The sequence below is a fragment of the Lepidothrix coronata genome, unplaced genomic scaffold (genome assembly GCF_001604755.1).
Source record: "Lepidothrix coronata isolate B3197 unplaced genomic scaffold, Lepidothrix_coronata-1.0 Scaffold59, whole genome shotgun sequence".
Taxonomy (NCBI): Eukaryota; Metazoa; Chordata; class Aves; order Passeriformes; family Pipridae; genus Lepidothrix; species Lepidothrix coronata.
Window position 1 is genome coordinate 108675 of NW_016690239.1, and position 19317 is coordinate 127991.

The 19317-nt window shown below is 41.9% G+C and overlaps 1 protein-coding gene across 1 annotated transcript in view; it reads right to left on the minus strand.

Annotated features, from left to right (window-relative positions):
• The window catches only part of NMT2 (N-myristoyltransferase 2), a 33333-nt gene extending 16741 nt beyond the window's left edge, over positions 1–16592 (minus strand). Inside the window, exons 1-3 of the mRNA XM_017817110.1 lie at positions 16372–16592; positions 7945–8080; positions 3009–3153 (exon numbers count right to left, since the gene is read on the minus strand). Coding sequence (XP_017672599.1) covers positions 3009–3153; positions 7945–8080; positions 16372–16481 — 391 coding nt within the window. The 5' untranslated portion in view covers positions 16482–16592. The remainder of the gene's footprint in view (positions 1–3008; positions 3154–7944; positions 8081–16371) is intronic.
• Positions 16593–19317: the final 2725 nt, after the last annotated feature.

The window sequence follows — 19317 nt, forward strand, 5'->3', positions numbered from 1 at the left end:
GCAGGGCAATTTTTAACAGATACCTTTGCATACCTAAACACGTCTACATCTCTGTGCCTGCATGCAATGTGCGTGAATTGAGTATAGTATCAATGTTGTTATGTAGAATATATAATTAAGTCACTGTTATAACAGTAGTATCCTACTGAATCACTTCATAAATGTTAAATTAGTCAATGATTAGAGTACTGCTAAACTCCTTTGCACCCTTATCTTTTTGCACCCATATCCTTGGCACCCTGACCCTTCTGCATCCCCAGCCTCCACGTAAATCATTCTAAATTGCTTCTAATTCCATTTTCCTATGTATGCTTCATCTATGTAGTAAGTAATAGAGTGAATGTTGCCATCAAACTTTCTGTTAAATTGCACTTCCACAAATTTATATTAAAACCTGCTTTTTGCTGATATCTTTGATGGTGATTCTTTAAGTGGCCCAAATTACTGATTCGCAACTTCAGTTCCAGCTAAAGTTCTCTATTCAGCCAGGCCTGTCTTCCTCCCCTTCAGCTCATCTTTTGACACGTGGGGACAGCCTATTCCTGCATCTTTTTTCCTTCTAAAGCACATCCAGCTTTCCTGGACATCTTCACCCTTCAGGACTGCCTACCAAGGGACTCTGACAACCAGGCTCCTAAACAGGACAAAGTATGCCCTCCAGAAGTCCAAGGTGGCAGTTCTCCTGACCCCCTCCTTACTTCTGCAAGAATCGGAAACTCTCTGATTTCACAGTCACTGTGCCCAAGACAGCCTCCAACCATCACATCACCCAAAAGTCCTGTCTTTTCATGAACAACAGGTCCAGCAGAGCACCTTCCCTAGTTGGCTCACTCACCAACTGTGTCAAAAGTTATCTTCCACACACTCCAGGAACCTCCTAGACTGTCTCCTCTCCACTGTATTGTATTTCTAGAAGACACCTGGTAAGTTGAAGTCACCCATGAGAACAAGGGCCAGCAATTGTGAGACTTCTCCCAGCTGCTTACAGAATATTTCATCTGCCTCTTCATCCTGGTTAGGATCTCTATAACAGACTCCCATCATGGTATCTGCCCTGTTGGCCTTCCCCCTGATTCTCATGCATAAACACTCAATCCTATCATAACAATCATGAGGCTCTTGAGAGTCAAATGTTCCTTAGTAGTACGAATTTTTCCCAAATGATGCACATTCCTGACAAATAGTTACGGCTTGCCATCCAGCTCGGAAGGTCACCATTATTAGCACCTTTAAGCAAACTCTGAAAAGTACCAACAGCCCCAATGTTACTGCCACTACATGGCAGGCTTGGACTAACTAAAGGACCCATTGCTAACAATCTCAGCTTGAAGACAGAAGGATTCCGAAGTTAATTCAATGCAAAGATCCCTACAACTATTTCTTGAACTGACAGATTATTTTTTCCACCTAAACACACAGAGCACGTCAAATAGCGATGAATTCCCCATCTGTTCATTCAGCAGATAAAGGAAAAGCTTAAAAAAAAAATCTATGGGATTAAGAAGAAATTCATAGGCACTGTTGGACAAAACCTTGCTAACCAAATTTTACAAAGCATATTTCTCCTGAACAACACTAACAAATCATTTTCTAAGCCAATGTATTGACGTTTTTAGGTTGGCAATTGGCAGACTCTCATCTCTATATAAGTGCTGTAAGATATATTGATTAACCTGAACTGAACTCTTGGAAGTACTGTGCAGACACCTGAACTAGCCTGAAAAAGCTTCATTATGGCCAGAGTATTTTTTGATTTACACATCAACTTATTTCAGCTAAGGTCTTCTCTACTTTGGCAGGGTTGCTGGTGACAATTACTACCATCAGTTTACAAAGGTATCTGGATAGTTTGTATGGAAAAAAGCCATGGCAGGTCAGTTCAATCCAGGGGAAAATACAGTATGCAGGGGCTCTGCTCTGGACTTCTCTACACATCAAAGTTGTGAAGAAATGAGATCACTGTGGATTAAGCTATAGACATGGATTAATGGGAAATTCTGTCCTGTGGAGAGAGAGAGCAGCATGCTACCATGCTTTACACTCTACCCTACTTCTGCTTATTCTATACCAGTCTCCAATGCGATGGAGAGAAACCTGAAGGACAAACAATGACAGCTACTGTGCTGAGAATGTTTTACTTCTGAGGCCCCCACGTTTTGTGGGCACTGAAAAGCTACAACTGCTTAACTTGAAGATAACAAAAGCAGAAAAAGAAGAGTCAGAAAGCAATGCAGAAAAAACAAGACAGTCAGGAACTAGAGCAACTATCTTTTTTCAACAAAGACTAAGATATACCAACTGTGTTATCAGGGATCAGATCAGTATAAAAAGTAACTTTCCAAATTCATTAGAAATGTAAAGGCAAGGAGAGGTCACCTCACAATTTCACCTGGTATCAAGAACAGAGAACAGACTCTGAGAAAGCATGTCCTTGAGGCAGTGTACATTGTGGAGAACATGAACACACAGCAGTGAAAGAGTTTGCACACGAGAAAAGTGCCATTATCCACTTAAAGCTGTATGAAAACAGTGTAACCTACAGCAGGAGAGTCATTATTTCTCTGACAGCAAATCTATCTGTTGAAAAGAATTTAAGGGAATATAAACAAACAAACAAATTAAAAAAAAAAAATCTAAATTTACACTTAGTCACCACTTAAAGAGTTCTTACTTCCCTTTAAGTGGAAAAGACCTCTACGTTCTATTGTTCAAGAGTTCAGACCTAAAATACACAAAGAAATGCTATATCAATAGCATTTCCCATTTTTATAGAGAACATCAGAATGAGATTTATTAACACTGTATCTTGTTGTAAATTATCTGGAGGGGAGGCAAGCACTTCCCTAGAAAACATCAAGAATTCCACATAAACTATACAAAAGATTAAGGATCTCTACCACACACAGTCCAACTTAATACCCATTTTAGAGAACATGCCACAGAGCTGGCACACACATTCCCTCAGTGGTCATAAGACAGATCTTTTGCCCAGATCCCGTTAAACTTACTAAGTTTAGGTACAGGTTGTGTATCCCAAAACTGGTATTTACGTTTGGTAGCCTCATCAATATTCTTTGCTGGGCCTTGGCATGCAGAGAGCAGCTCCATTGCCCTCTGGATGTCTTGAAGCTTCTGCATTGGAATGGCTGGATTCTGCACACATAGACAAACAGAAGAGGAAGATTACTGAGTATGTTTACTTTGAATAACTGTAAAAACTTGTTCATTTTTTTTACTGTTATGTATTCTTTCATGTATTCTCATCATGCTTAGTTTGGGTATAACCTTTGGAGACAGGAGGGTGGAAAAAGGTGGGCAATAGCAAGCAACTTCACAAAATAGTTAACAGTCTTGAGTAGCACTTGCATTTAACCATGAAACTTCAACATTTTTAACACAAATACTGCAGCATCAAGACAGGATACAGTATCACAATAGTAAGAGCTTCTTATAGTCCCTGTTCCCTCTAGTAAAATACAATAAAACAAAAAGAAGCAGGTCAGCTTAGATATATAAAAATCTAAAGATACCATTGGAACACATGGAGCTGTTTGAAGTTGTAGTTTACACATACAATATAAAATAATATTTAAATTCACTATGGCTCAGTAGTACCCAAGTACACTGGAGTGCCACGTTTTAACCTTAGTTATATTGCATCTGCCTTTATTACCTTGCAATTATTAGATACCTTTCCGCATCATATGTGTAGGAGTTAACCATCTTGCCACTAATGTCAAGTGTGCCAACACTCCCAATCACTCCCATTTTAACTGACAAACATAAAATAAACCAACTTTCCACTTAGAAGTTGAAAAATCTTTATAGAAAAGTTATCTGAAAAGCATAAACCTAAGACTAAGTGTTTGTAAACTAAGCTGTTAAACCCTCACTTTTGATCACTCTGACTAACTGCAACTGGAATGAGAATTTTACCTGCATAAGAAAGTACAGAAGAATAATGGTAACAGAATCTACAGGGATTTTCTCCCGTCTTTTAAAAGCTATTTACTTGTTGTGTTTTGTTATCTGCCAAGTGGTAAGTCCTATTCTGAGGTATACTAACAGAATGCTTGTGCTCAGTTTCCCAACACTGCAGTGCAATAATGCATTTGAAGAAATAGTCTCAAGTCCATTGGGAAATTCTAAGCAATTCTGCATAGAGATTTCAAGCCAGATTTTTTTTTACTGAATAGCAATGGATTGCTATTTCCATATTTCTTTCTAGTATTCATGTGTTGAAAAACCACCATAAATTAAATGTAATAATGACAGTAAAGCTTCGTTTGGGTGGACATCTGCCTCTAGTATCCTTTGTCACAAAAGCAGTCTGTGCCTGGAGCTCAAGCAGTCCATCATTTACTATTTATAATAAAATCTTAATTTACTTAAAGTAATGAAAGAAAATGCATAATGTTTAAGTATTGCAAAATTTTACCCGTAAGCATGCTTTAAACACTTGTCACCTGAGTATTTGTGAATTAACTTACTAACATAGTTTAGAGCAACACTGCTGCAGCATGAAAAGCCTACTGTATTTCTATATCCAGACTACAGAGACATAAGTTACTTTTCCCAATTAAAAATCAATTTGTCTGTTATACACTGACCTGACACCAATAGTTCTAATGCCACTGGATAAATTCTGAAATCTTATTAATACCTTATGAAATCACACCTAAATGTTGACACACTGTAATTGATTTGTTTTTTCTACATTAAGAAAACAGGAAATCTAAAAAAAAATTAAAATATTAGGTTCCAAGAAAGATTGCACTAGCATAATAGTAAAGTAAGAAGTTCGTGTTCTGGTACTAAATACAACACTGTTAGGGACATCAGGAGGAATCCCCTTTTTGTTTAAAAAGTTCAGGGATCAGCCTGGCTAAGAAGTTTACTTTCAACCCTTTTTGTTTTCCTTTAATCGAAAGCAAGAAAAACCTACACAGAACTTGACATGAATTAGCAAAAAAAAGAGGTATTTTGTGTAATTTCAGTTTAGGACAAATATCTCCTCATAGCACAAAACGGCACTGTTGTGCAACACGGCTGAGGTACACAATGACGTTTTTGCCTCAGTTTTGGTGGCAAGATGTGACCTCAGGCCTTTGATGTCCCCCAGCCCTGTAGCACAGTCTGTGAGACTTCCATTAACCACAGCAGGAGAGAAAGTTAGGGACCATTTAGCAAACAAATCATGCGCAGGTCCCCCAAAACAGGCCAGATGCACGTGAGGGTGCTGAGGGAGCTGTCTGATGTTAGTGCAACTAACATGTGTCAAGAGTTAAAGGTTATAGTAAGTGGTGGAGGTTTCCTACAAATGGAAAAAAGGAAACACCCATTTTCAAGAAGGCAAGGGGAAGGATTTTGAGGATGTAGAGGTCAATACTATTTAATGATATGACAAAGAGCGCTTTCTCTGCAAGTACACAGATGATACCTGCTTGGCAAGAAATGTTGATACGCTGGACCACAGAGCTGCTATTCAAAGTTACTCTGACAGGTTGGAAAGAGAAACTTAATTAATTTTGACAAAGGCAAATGCAAAGTCCTCCATCTGGGATAGAAAAAGCTCATGCAAAGGCAGAGGACTGGCTAGGTAGCAGCTTTGCAGAAAAGAACCTGGAGGTCCTGGTGGGCAAAGGGCTGAACATGAGCCAGCAATCTGCTGGCCAGGAAAGGACAGTTTAATAGTGAGTCGTACCTGTAAGACTGGGCAGCAAGTTTTCCCCTTTATTGGCAACCCTTAGGTCTCATCTTACAGTTTCCATTAAAAGGAAATGTTCTCCATTACAAGGAAAACATTGTAAGAGTGTAGAGTGTTCATTTGAGGGCCACCAAGATTAATGGGGGGCTGAAGCACATGACACACAAGAAGACAAGACACCTTGGTTTGTTTAACCTTAAGAAGATTGAGGAAGTAAGAGAAATCTTATTATTGCCTAATGGAAGGATGTAAAGAAAGCTGAGCCAAATCTTTTCAGAGGAGCATAATGATAGGACAAGAAACAATGGAGACAAGTTGCAAAAATGCAAAATCCATTTAGATACAAGGAATTACTATTTTTTTCAACAAAAAGTGTAGTCAAACACTGGAATAGGTTTCCAAAAAAGGTTGTTGAGTCTCCTTGGAGACTAAACTGACTGATCTAGGCCTGAACAACTTCATCTAGTTGGGTCTGCTCTAAGCAGGAGGTCAGTTGAAAGACCTGTTATTTCAGGACTATGTTGTTTAGGCCAGTGGTGACTAAAATAATGACTGATAATACTGCAGATATGGCAAGCTTCCTTCGTGTCAATGTGGAGAGTCCACATCACTGGTACTTGTAATAAATAGAGAGTGATCAAAATCTTTTTAGATGGGCAGTGAAGTGTCCTCAAAGTCACTGTAAACATACAGTGCTAACAACAAGCATTTATTGCTGTGGTTACGCTCACATCAGTGCTCAAAATGTCTAATATCACACATAAGAAAGGGAGAAGCCAAGGAGACTCACTGTTCTGTTTTCCTAATGTCCAAACTGATACACCTGTTTACAAACTCACATGACCTCAAAATCTTTTTTCAAAATCATTTTCAACGAGTTCAGGAGCCCCACTGAGTATTACATGATGATCCTGTATATATTCTCTTAGAGGTAGGTGTACAATGTCACTTTTCTCTGAAATATTTTCTAAAGCTCTTTTCAACCAAGAGCAAGCAAATGCTACAAGCCTTCTTTCCCCTATATCTCACATAGCAGAAGGAATACAAAATCTAAATATTACTTGAGTAGCAGAGAAAAAAAATATACTTTTCTACACTGAGCCAGATCAGCAGTCTACGATTCTTTCAAAAAAATCTAAAGCAGGATAGTTGTCCAAAACATGCAGTGAAATCAGAAAGTATTTAAGATCTATATATATTTAAAGTGTCCCCTGTGCCAAATGTGTCTATTCAAAGTAATCAGGGGGACACAGAGAAGATCTAGAGACAACACAAGAATCTTCCAGTATGTTAATGAGCCACACAACTTTTTCCCCCTAAAATTAGCTGGTAGCCCCACAATGTAACCGACAAATCTTACAGGATGAAGATTGCTACTGGTACGATGGTGTAACACTCTACACATTAACTTGACAAAGCAAATAGAACTATTTCAACATGCTCAGTGGTCCATAAACTTTTTTAGTCTTACAAACTTCAGTTCTCAAACTCAGATTTCTCTTGAGATAAAAGCTGTATGCTAAAAAGACACCAAATCATGTCATTCACTGCTCATTCAGAACACGGTAGACAAAAGCACATAGACAATGCTATTTTACCACAAAGTCCACAAGGACTGTGCATCCTCTCAGATAATTTTGCATTCTTATTTATAGCAGAGGCCTTTCAGATGGCAAAACGTTTCTTCAGCCTGTATCTGCATGTTTGAGATTACCACATTTTATATATACTGACATGCTGCTTACTTGCCCAAATAAGACTCTGGCTGGCACAGCAGGTCCACCTTCCTCCTGCTACTGCTGCTGCTGAGACAGCACTGTGCCGTACAAGTTACCGAAATTTCACTAAGCCAGGTCTGAAGTATAGCCATGGTGGCTAAAGTAAAGGCTATTCATCAAACACGAAATTTAAAAGCACTACTACTGCAGATTAAGACTGCATGCAACGAGGCTGTCACTAGCCTGAGTTCTAACTGCTGGAAAAGAAAGACAAAACATCTCCTCCTCTGCCTTTCTCACAGCTCACCACCATGGTGGTGACGACAGCTCTCCAGCTCACTTCACACAGTCTGCAAACACCAGGTCTTGTCCAGCTTCTGTTTCTGCTCAGGACAGGAACCATTTGCTCAAATCTGATGTGTTAAGGCAGAACTATCACCTTGCTTTTAGAACAAGCAATGCGCGAATTGAAATTAAATTAGGAAGCAAGCACAAATTAAAACAGAACCAGGCTCTCACTTTTGAAGGCTGTTGAATTTTAATCTCCTGGGAGTCAGATGCAGAATCTGATTTGGTGCCTCCAGAATTTGGTTTCTCCTTTTTTCTCTTCTGCTTCTTTTTCTTCTTCTTCGCTCCCAAATCCCCTCCAGGACTTCTGCCAGAGATTCAGAGAATGCGCAGTGAGAAAAATCAGTACCACTGAGCCTAAATTTTAAAATAGTTAAATATGGAAAACCCAGCATTTTAATATGAAAAATCTAACAGCAGTTCCAATGTGAAGAAAAGGTAGGAGAAAGGAAGGAAGGGGGGAACTGAAAGCAGTGATGAAAAGCTTCCTGCAAGTGCTGTCTAGTTTGTTTTATACTCAGACACCAGCACAACCAGGCATTCTGACATACTAATGTCAAACTGTGACACTATATACCTGCCAGTGCTCTTCTCCAGGCTATTACCCAACACAAACATGAAATGACTGAAGTCAACAGAGTTTGGAGGAACACAGGAAAGTGTGGGAACTGAGGAAAGTAACTTCTTTGGAAATTCAGTAACTATTAGCGGCCCAATACTTTTCCCCTTTCATACTCAACCATCAGGCACATCTAAATTTGACATGAATCCGGATGAGATGAAAACATTCTGTTTTCAGGAAATTTTGTTCCTAACATAAGTAGCGATGAAAGTCTTACTGAAATCTCAGTAAGAAACAACACAAAACTAACCAAACATTTGTGATTTCAAACAATAAAGACAGTGCAGTAAACTTTAATTAAAAAAACCCAACAACAAAGTAAACATTGCACTTGTAGATTCTGACATACTTTGCCTATTAATAATACAAGTTCTTTTTTCTTTAAGATTCTAATTTGACAAATAATCAAGATATAGAATCAAGATTAGATTTGCAAAGTGTGGGATGTGTTGGCAACTATCAGACAGAACGAAAATAAGGAGGCAATGAGTCAGTTAACACCAAATCCCCTTCAAGAGCTTAATCTCTCAGCAAAACCACATGTACATAATGGAACTCAAGAGAGATATTGGAGTTTGAGGGGGTTGGGTGTTTTTCACTGAAAAAGAAAAAAATAACTGTTCATTTTAATCCTGGAGAGGGAAACCCCCCAGATATCATGCTGACAAACAAACAGAAATAAAAGAATAACTAAAGACATTAAGATCCACACATTTGCAAGGGCCATGGAACATGCTCACTTTCAAGATTATGATGCCCAGTTGTAGCATCTCTACTTTGTCAGAGCTGAAACTGGCAAGAAAACACCCTCCCTCCAGTAGAGAGGCCAAAAGCCTACAATTAATCAAACAATACAACTACACAAAGACTCGTTTTTGAGTGATCATTACTGTACTATAGAACAGACTGTAGCGAAAGATCAATCCCAAGGAGTCCTTAACATTCAAAGTTACACTGGGATGTAACTTTGGAAAGAGAGAGTTGTAAATACAGCAGCCTCTGGGACAGGACCAAGGAGTTACTCAGTGGAAAACAGTACAGCAGACGAAACACACAGGATAGAAGAGTTTGTAGTATTTACTGGAAGGCTTCAGAAAAAAAAAAAGATGAACTTGCATAAGTGACACAGGGAGAAAATCTTTTGTTGCAGAATGAAGATACTGCCTTATCACCTACATGATTTGTTAACAATTTCAGAGGAACACAGAATTGCTTAGGTTGGAAAAGTCCTTTAAGATCATTAAGTCCAACATTAACCCACCATTACCCACCACTCAACCATGTTCCTCAGTGCCACATCTATGTATCTTTTAAATACTCCCAGGGATGGTGACTCCCTGAGGAGCCTGTTCCAGTGCTCAACAATCGCTTCAGTGAAAAAGTTTTTCCTACTATCCAATCTAAACCTCCCCCGGTGCAACTTTGGCCATTTTCTCTTGTCATTTGTTACCTGAGAGAAGAGACTGACCCCCACCTGTCTACAATTTCCTTTCAGGTAGCTGTAGGGAGTGATAAGGTGCCCCAAACCTCCTCTTCTCCAGGCTGAACAACTCCTGCTCCCTCGGCTGATCCTCACAGGACTTGTGCTCCAGACCCTTCACCAGCTTCACTGTCCTTCTCTACACATGTTCCAGAACCAGTTTTGAGCCCAGTGAAGGGCTCAAAACTGAACCCAGTACAGAGGGACGACCACTGTCCTAGTCCTACTGGCCACACTATGTCTGATACAAGCCAGGATGCCACTGATTTTCTTGGCCACCTGGGCACGCTGCTGGCTTTCAGTTTAAAACAATAAAATTTAAATCTATCTAAATGCCTGTATACCAAGCTGACATTTTCTTCAGAATTTAAACAAGAACAGACCCAGAAGCCTAGCAAGAGCTTATAAATACAAAACAGTTAAAAACCCACACAAGTATAAGACCTAAGACTTCACCACCTCTATGTGGTAAAACTGAGATAAAAATATGAGGGAAAGTGATTTTACCCTCACTAAGATTCATTTAATGATGTATTTTTCTACTTTCTGGAACTATCCACAAACTTTCATCCTTCCCTCTAAAATCTCACATATAGGAAACAAATGATGCTACTGTGTCCTTGAGCTGACTCCCGAGAGCTTTTGTGTTGAACACCAGGAGTTTCAGCAAACACCGTTGAGCAGAGGCTCTCAGCAGGCACTGCTCCCTGAGTTGCACCAGTGCAGCTCACTTCTCTTGTCTTTCAGAAGGAGCTGGGCCACTTACATCACAGGGGAATTCTGCTCACTAGGATTACCTGAGGGTCAATGTTTTATTTAGTTTGGTGAAATAATGAACAATTGTACTAGAAAAAAAAGGTTGGCAGCTATGAAGAAAAATGAGTTTTGCCAAGCTTTACTAATATTATCCCCAGTCAAACTGTACTTTTACCAGGATAATTTTAGTTTGTTCTTTGATCAATTCAAGGTCTTTTTCATATAGAAATGCACATTCTTTAGCTGGGGAAAAGGGAAGACAGTACTAAATTGATGTAAAATATATATGGCATTCAAAACTACTCTTTTTTTTGTTTCTTCAGATCTTCTAAAATCCCAGTCTTTGGTTTATGACCTTCAGGTTTCATGCTTTCACACTGTTTCTTGCAAAATAAATACTGGTATCTTTGTCTGACAGGTTATCCAGGGACTGTTCAGAGTAGTTACTTACGCAGTCTCCTGCTTGGGTCAGTCCTGTTTTACTGTTACAGTATACAAAATGTAAAAAGAGGACTTAAACAGAGTTCTACTCATCCTACTACTTAGGCACACCTGTAACCCAGAGATTTGGTGGCAGGCAGCATGCAGAAACTTCTAAGCAGTAAAGAGGTTTGTCCAGCACAAGTTGCATAGATACCAAGCAAATTAGGGCAGAAGCAAAACAAAACACCTCAGAATTTTTTGTCCTTCTCATGATCTGCTTTGAATAGATCTGAGAGGCTCTAAAACTGGGAGTGAGAATGACTGGGAAGGAAGGAACTTCCATTGTTCAGCCTATACGAATTACGCTGGACACGACAGCACAAAGGATATGCAAAGGTAACAAGATTCAAATCAAAACTTCCTATTAAAAGCTCTTCTCTGACTTAAACATTCTTCTATGCTGACTAAGATCTGAGTTCTCCTTTGTCTGGTCAGATAAACCTGTATGATGACACTTTGAAGTGTATCTCACTCTTGGAAGTTTGGGGAGAAAAAAGTTTCCCATTTCTAGAAAACTGACTTTTAAGCATGAAATCTCTTTTTCCAAACTAACCTGCAACTGTTAAAGTGACACAACTTGGAGCTCAGGACCAGCACATCACATACACCACAGGTTGTTATACAGAGAAAATCATTCAACATTAGAGTTGGGGAAGATTTTTGACTGTGTCAGAGACAAGCATATACCAGGAAAACTTTACTGACTGGAGGGTGAGGCTACACACTGAGGTCCTGGTGTACCTAAGCACAAAGGTGATCTGAGATATTTTTAACTGCACCCACAATGACAATTTTGTCAGTCTGATGGACAAGAAAAAAGTGACACCAGCACAAAAGTGATATGCAAATCAAAATTGAGCTGAGGCAAAAGAAGGGTCAGAAGACCTCATTCTGCCCCCAAAAGACTTTAACTTGCTCCAGAAACAGGCTGTGGATAGGACTCCGAGACCGTCACTGAGGCCTACAGTTTTATGATTTTGTCTGCAAGTTACAAATGCAAGCCCATGATCACACCCACACACCTTTCCACTTATGTACACACATCTGGTGTTTTGCATAGACGTGAAAAAGAAAAGACTTTTGCTTCTCCCTGCATGTGGTGGTGTTTCGGTTTTGGTTTTTTAAAACAGAAAAATGGGGATACTTGCTGCATTTGAGGAGAAGTGTGGCAAAGGCAGAGATACTTCATGAAGCTCAGAGCAAACCAATGAAAAGGTGAGATGGAAGAATCAGGAGGGGTGTGACAATTACTCTGCTTAGGCAGTAAGACTTATTTGGCTCCCTTGGTTTTCATTTGAGATTATCTATTCCACTGAATAACTGTCAATGTTATTTTAACTGCCTTTTTGACCACTAAATTTTGCTTTAGCAGAAACAGCTTTTTGTAATATCAACATCTGTTTTAAGTTACTTGGAATGTAAGTTAGCAATTTCTCAGATTCAAAACCAAACATGTACTTCGATGTTTATTTTTAAACTGCAGAGGTTCTTGCCTTCACAGTACTTCTCTGTAAGTGAGGTTGCAAAGTTACATTTCTGAAGATGTTACATAGATCTTTTTGATCATAAAAATCAGATCTCATGTATACGGGCAAGACTCCAAAAAATTTCAAAGCAGTATTATTTATACTAGAGCTGTCCTTGGTTCATAAAGAAAATGGAGGTTTAGGTGCAAAGGACTTTCCCCTTGCTATGTAAGACTACTACCACTTCAAGAGAATAGAAAGGTCCTGACCAGAAGGGCTTATGTCCTTCAAATTCCACTTACTAATAAACTGCTATTACTACTAATCTCTGTGGATGAAGATTTCATTTGCATATATTTCAATACTTAAAAAGGCAAGGGTTTTGAGCATGAGAATCCAGTACCAATACCTTAAAACCTAACCCAAGAGATATTCCTTAAAGATCTGGGTGTTTCCTTTGCCTCCTGCTCCAAGTCTGTAAGGCTCTACTCCAAGATGTAAATCTTGCCTGCTAAAACTAAGCACTGCTTCCAGTACCTTAAAAATATTTGTTCCTTTTTTAAATCTAAAAGTAACCCTGGTTATAAAGTTGGCATCTTTTTAACAATAATCATAGGGGTATACTGCTAAAACATTCAAACTAAATAATTTGTGAGGGTTGGGGGAGTTTTTTAAAGGTCATACCTTTTCCTCATCTGTTTACTAAATGTTCTGTGCCCAAGGCCTTTCTGGCATTGAGCATAAGGAGCTATTTAGAATGAACTGAAAGACCTTACAAGACTGAGCTCAGCAGGGTGGATTCAGGTGCAACAAATACATTTTTTCTACATACACACTAACAAAGATATTTTGTAAACAACACTTTATTATAAAACAGAACAAATACAGCATAATGCATCTAGCAGGAGCAAGCTGCAGACACAGAATAGGAAAACAGCAATGAGTCACACAACATACATAATCCTGCATCTAAAAAACAGGAGCAGAATCAGAGGACAAAGACATTTGCACAGTTGAGAGCTATAAAGTGGTATTTTCTGCTGCACTCATTCAGTGTTCAAGCACATAAGAAACCTGCAAACTTTTAAAAAAGAAAGTCATATATATATATATATATACATATACACAAACTATGTTTTCCTGTGGTAAGTATTCTAAGGATCTACTTTCAGATGTCAAGAAACATCCTGATATATATATATATATATACATATACACAAACTATGTTTTCCTGTGGTAAGTATTCTAAGGATCTACTTTCAGATGTCAAGAAACATCCTGAAAGTGACTTAATTTATAATGCAATCCTACTAGAGACTGACACACAACACATATTCTACCTTTTTCTAAAAAATGAGGGTTAAAATAGCATGAGATTAAATACTGATCAGCAGCAATGGAGACCACTCAGAATTTAGCAAGTCAGTTGACACAGTCATAGGTAGTCTCAAGTAGTAGGACTGTTCATAAAATGCTGAGGTATAGAAAACTTAATCTAAAAGCTCAAAGCAAACTTTAAAGTGACCTCAAAAATTACTATATGATAATAGGGTGAAAACAGGGAATAATTAGGCTCCTATTACCATTGGTTATTCTCCCATATCAAGAGGAGATCTTTGGGTTTGCTGTACTGTAAGATTTTTACTTTCATTTGCTGAAATTTGTTTGAATATTTCAGCCTCTAGACAAAGAGTAGCAAACAAGATTTTCAGTGATTACAGGAAAATAAAGTAATTCAAAAGTCAATATTAACTTCATGCAGCAGATACTAATACTTAAGAGGCTTTTCCTACTGGAATGATCTACCATTAATTTAACTAAACTTCATATTACTTGTAAGTATTCACCTTCTTATTTAAAGATGAATAACACAGGTTTTTCTGAAATATTCACTAAAGTACATTTAGGATATACAACACAAACAAGTTTCAGGGAGAAGGGCACACAGCCCACAGCTGCCATCCCTCAGAGCTCAGGGAAACCCAAGTTGGAGCAGAGCACAAGCTGCAATCGGGAACACACTGAAGTGCAATTCTTTGTTCCCTGGCTGCTTCTCACACACTGCGCTCACTGTCACAGCAGCCCGAGCACACAGCAGCACTGCAGAGGGCAGCTACAGCCCGGGCATGCACACAAACAAACAGGACAAAAACTGAAGTAGGAATATGGTCCGAATGAATTCCAGACAGGCATCATATGGCTATCAAACAATATCATCAAGGACATCAGGTTGGCTCCTATGAAGAGCAGTAAATAACAACTCTCTGCTCTTAACTTCTACATATTCATGAATCATCAATGGTGATATATTTACTCAAAAAAGTGTAACAAAAGCTCTAACATAATTAAACACTATTTTATCCCTTTTTAATATCCCAGATTCATACTACTGTAATTATTTCTGACACAACTATTTCAGTGTGCATGCCATTAATTCAATGACAGAACTGCAAGCATCAAAGTTTTCCACTTTTCTGCCTTTTTGACAAGTCCGTTCCCCTAAGTCTCTCAGATTTCCCTTGCCACATTTAAGATGCAGTGCTGCATGTTTGCCAAGCAAATCCTAGGGACAGAAGACAACAAACAGAGTACATCCTCAAACATCAAGCACCTACAGGAAGGCTCTCAACCAGATCAATCAGAAATTCACGAGGAAGATATTTGTGTAGCAGCGTATAGATTAACCTAGTTCTATTTTGGGTTACTCCAGCCACTCCTAGTTGCGACAACAAAGCACTTTCTCTGCAATCACGTTTTCTTAACCTCTCAAAAAAGCAAAAGAAGTAAATTTAAATGAAGTCGACTCTTAAAACACGTTCCTTCCACTTCCCAGCCCCGAAAGCCCGCAAAGCAAGCCAGACCTTTGGCACCTTGCGCCCGGACAGACTATACTGCAGGCAGCCCAAAGCTTTCGGGTGCCAGGGGCCGCATCTATGCCGGATGCCTCTCCTGTCAGCTCCCCAGGCAACTGGAGACACCGCCTGATCCACAGCGTGGGAAGATTTAAGACGCAAGATTAGCAGAGATGGAACTACAACCAGACAACAGCGTTTGCCCCGGCTAATGCCGCGGTAAAACACACACTCTGCTCTCCACAGCGTCTGGATCTGAAGGTACCATCTCCTTGTGGACAATGGGTGACGGCGAGGAGGAGTGTCTGCAGGGCGGGCTGACACAGGCGATGCCCGGACAGGTCTCCGGCCGGGAGGGGAGCGGGGGGTGGATGTGACTGTGGATGTGCGCGGAGCCGCTCGGCTGGAACCACCCGGAACGAGCGAGGGGCACGGGGGCATCTCCCCCGCTACGGGGAGGCGGGGGAGGGGGGTTTCCTTGACGGCCAAAAATACCCAGAAACGCCCCCAAGCCCTGAAGCGCCGACAACGAGGCAGGATTCACCCTCCCTTTCACGACACAATTTCAAGGCCGGGTCCGGCGGGAAAGCGCCAGTCCCGCCGCCCCCTCACCACGGGCCGGGGCTCGGCCCCCCGCCTCTCCCCTTACCCCCAGAGGGGCGCGAGGCCGTCCCACACCCGCTCGCTGCGGCGGGAGGCGGCCCGGGCAGGGGCCGCTCGGCCGCAGTTGGCCCAGCGCAGGCGCCGCGGAGCAGCCGGGCCGGGCCGGGCCGCGCAGGCCGCCCCAGGCGGGCAGGACCGCCCGGCCCCCGCCCCGCCGAGGGGCCGCTCCGGGCACCGGGGGAGCCCGGCCCGGCCACCGCCAGCCCGGCCGCTGCCGCGGCGGCGGACACGGCGCTGTCTCCCCGAGCCGTGCCCGCCCGCCCAGTGCGCCCCTACCCCTTGGCGTGCTCGGTCTCCTCCTCATTGTCGCCGTCTATGCCGCAGGTGTCCTGGTCATCCAGCTCCAGGCTCTGCTGGCTGGCCGCGGACTCGCTGTCCTCCGCCATCACGGGGGAAGGAGGGAGGGGAGGGGCGGGGGAGCCTGTGAAAGAACAGGGGCGCACGGGCAGACGCGGTCCGGAGCAGCTCCCTCTAGCTGCGGTCCTTCCCCGCGCTGCCGCTGCCAGAGGAGGAGGCGGCCGCCGGGGCTGCCCGGCCGCTCTCACCGCCCCGCGGGGGCCGGGGCGGGGCCGTGCAGGGGGAGCTCCGCGCCCTGCCCTGCCCTGCCCTGCCCGCACACCCGGGTGGTGCTGTCCATCGCTCCGGTCCCGCTCTGGCCTTCTCGTGTCGGTCGACATCCAACCCGCCTCCCCGGCTTTCCACGGGCCCCGGCTCCCCGTCCCGAGGGCGCTGCCCCCGCAGCGCGGGAGCCTCGAGGAGCGGCCCCGGCGTGTCCGTCCCGCGGGCCCCCTGGGCCGGGCCTGCAGCCGCCGGGCCTCGGCAGCATCGGCGTGACTTCTGCCGGTCCCCGTGTTTCCTTCCCACACCAAAAACACTCGGACAGCCAAGTTATTTTCATACGTCTCCTTAGAGCCTTCACAGTGACTCTACTCTTGCTGCTAGATGTAGACAAAATATCCAGTTGCTTATGGCAGCAAACTGGAAGAAAGGAAGAGAAAAAGGCACATAAATTACTTCAGATGTAGCTCTGTCTACCTGCTCTCACTACTGTCAGCCACCAAGCAACAGACCAGTGTCTACACCATAAATCCCAGCTTTCTGGATCTTTCCCCATTCTACTTCTCGTTCCAAGTTCTGTCTCTTCTCTGCTTTCCATAACAGAATGTGATTGTGGGTCAGTCATGGCTAAACAAAATTAACCTGTGCCTGTAATTCTGAGAGGCTTTGAGCCACCTCAAATGCATGAGGTGACTGTAAATATATGAGTATAGGCCCAGATCCACAAATGGACTTTGCTGGTGCTATGTTTCACTTTTCCTAGTTGACTCCCAGAGCAAACTCCAGGACTCAAAACAAAGCCCTACAAACACAAGTTGCTGCTGGTGGAGGCTGCTGAGACCGTCAGGGTGATCCCAGCACGGTGGCCACTGGCCACCAGCTCTCACAGCACTTTCTGTTTTCCATAAGCCTTTTGTACTTCTACAAGCTCCATGCTAGAAAAACTGGAGTTGAATGGTAATGATTTGAACCCAGGAAAAGAAATAAAGAGCCACTTGTGTTAATTATTTGAACTATCCTGATTTTCAGGGTCATATCAAACTTTCTGGATGAGATTCAGAATTTCTGAATGCTTGCTTTGGCAGTGCTGCTGAACATCACATTAAAACATAAAAATAGTGTGCATCAGTTGTGATTTCTCCTAATCTCCACTGCCCCCTGGAAAGTAATTTAATGTGAGGAGGCTATTGCTTCCTCCCATTTTTATTTAAGGTGGTGTTATATTTTGCTCTATCATGTATTGCAGGTGACATGTCAAGTAAGAGATCTTACTGGCCAAGCAGAAGACAGCTAGATGTCCCTCCTACTGTCAAACTCTGAGCCTCTGTGTACTGTGCACCAGACTGGGGCTGCTCTGTGTCCCACTGCACTTGGTCCTTTACAACTTGTGAGTTGCCACAGGAACTTGTAATTCAAATGCATAAGGTGGAGTCTGTAATTTACACTCGGCCAAGTATGACCTCCCAGTGTCAATCTGTCACTGTAGTTCAGGGGGGAAATGTGCCTACCATGTTATTACAGTTTAAAATGATCTTTAGGAGTAAACCTTCATTCAGTCATAATGCATAGGAGAGGAAGGAAATCTCAAAACAAAGGCACAATACTCAATAGTTTTCAGTAACAAAAAGCAATTGTCCCTTGGCCCAGAGAGAAGTTAATCCAGTGATTACTAATGACTTTTTTCCCTCATAATAATGTGTAGGAGAAAGCGAAGAACAGTATGTCAATGACTAAACAGCTATATTGAATCACTGTGTTGGAGAAGCTGTGGGTTTAACCATCTTCTGTTCTTTACCACATTTTTCTTCACTTCATTGAGACAAATAGAGTATAGGAAGCCTGAATCCTGACTCTCATTGCAGTTCATAGTGACAATAAAAGAGGCAGTGTGAATCTCTCCCAGCAAGCTACCTGTTGCTGTCTCCTGCTAAGGAGTCTGCCTGGAAGGGGGAGTATAGCTGCAGAATGGCTGCTATTCTATACTTCACAGCATGCATGAAGAATATCCTTATGGATAGTAGCTTATATCCTGAGAGGCACAACCGAGATTACTATCCAGATTTGACTGTTACAAGGTCAAATGACAACACTGAACTGTGCTTTGTGTTTCATGAATATGCGACTTTTGCTTATACCACAAGTAGAAAGGTTGACTAGAAGCGAGAGTTATGCATCTGTCCTGCATTAAGGATTTCTAATGTAGCTTTGCATTTCTGAAATTACCAGACATATCCACAGAGCATTTAAATTCACTTTACAGAAGCTGCTCAGAAGTTACACTACTTGATAGATGTTGGCTATCACATTAATGATGTCTTCTGAAAATTGAGCAGCAAGATAAGAAGATGTACCTCTGAATTTCAGGACCCCACATGCTCAACCACAGAGAGTTAAAGGAGTATGTACCATTAGGACAGTGAGCAGCAAGAATGGCTTCTGCTGTGCCCAAACAGTCTCTCTGTGGGCATCTGTACTTCCAAGATCTCTGTTGCTGCATATGGATATGTCCAGGAACTCCCCAAAATGCTGCATATGAATACTGCAGACACAGCCCACAGACTCACACCAGTCTAAGCACACCATCAAAAGTGATCAGAAATGCTTCATTTTAAATTTACCAGGTAAAGAGCCAGCGTTTGTGAAGGTGGGAACTTACTGTTCTTA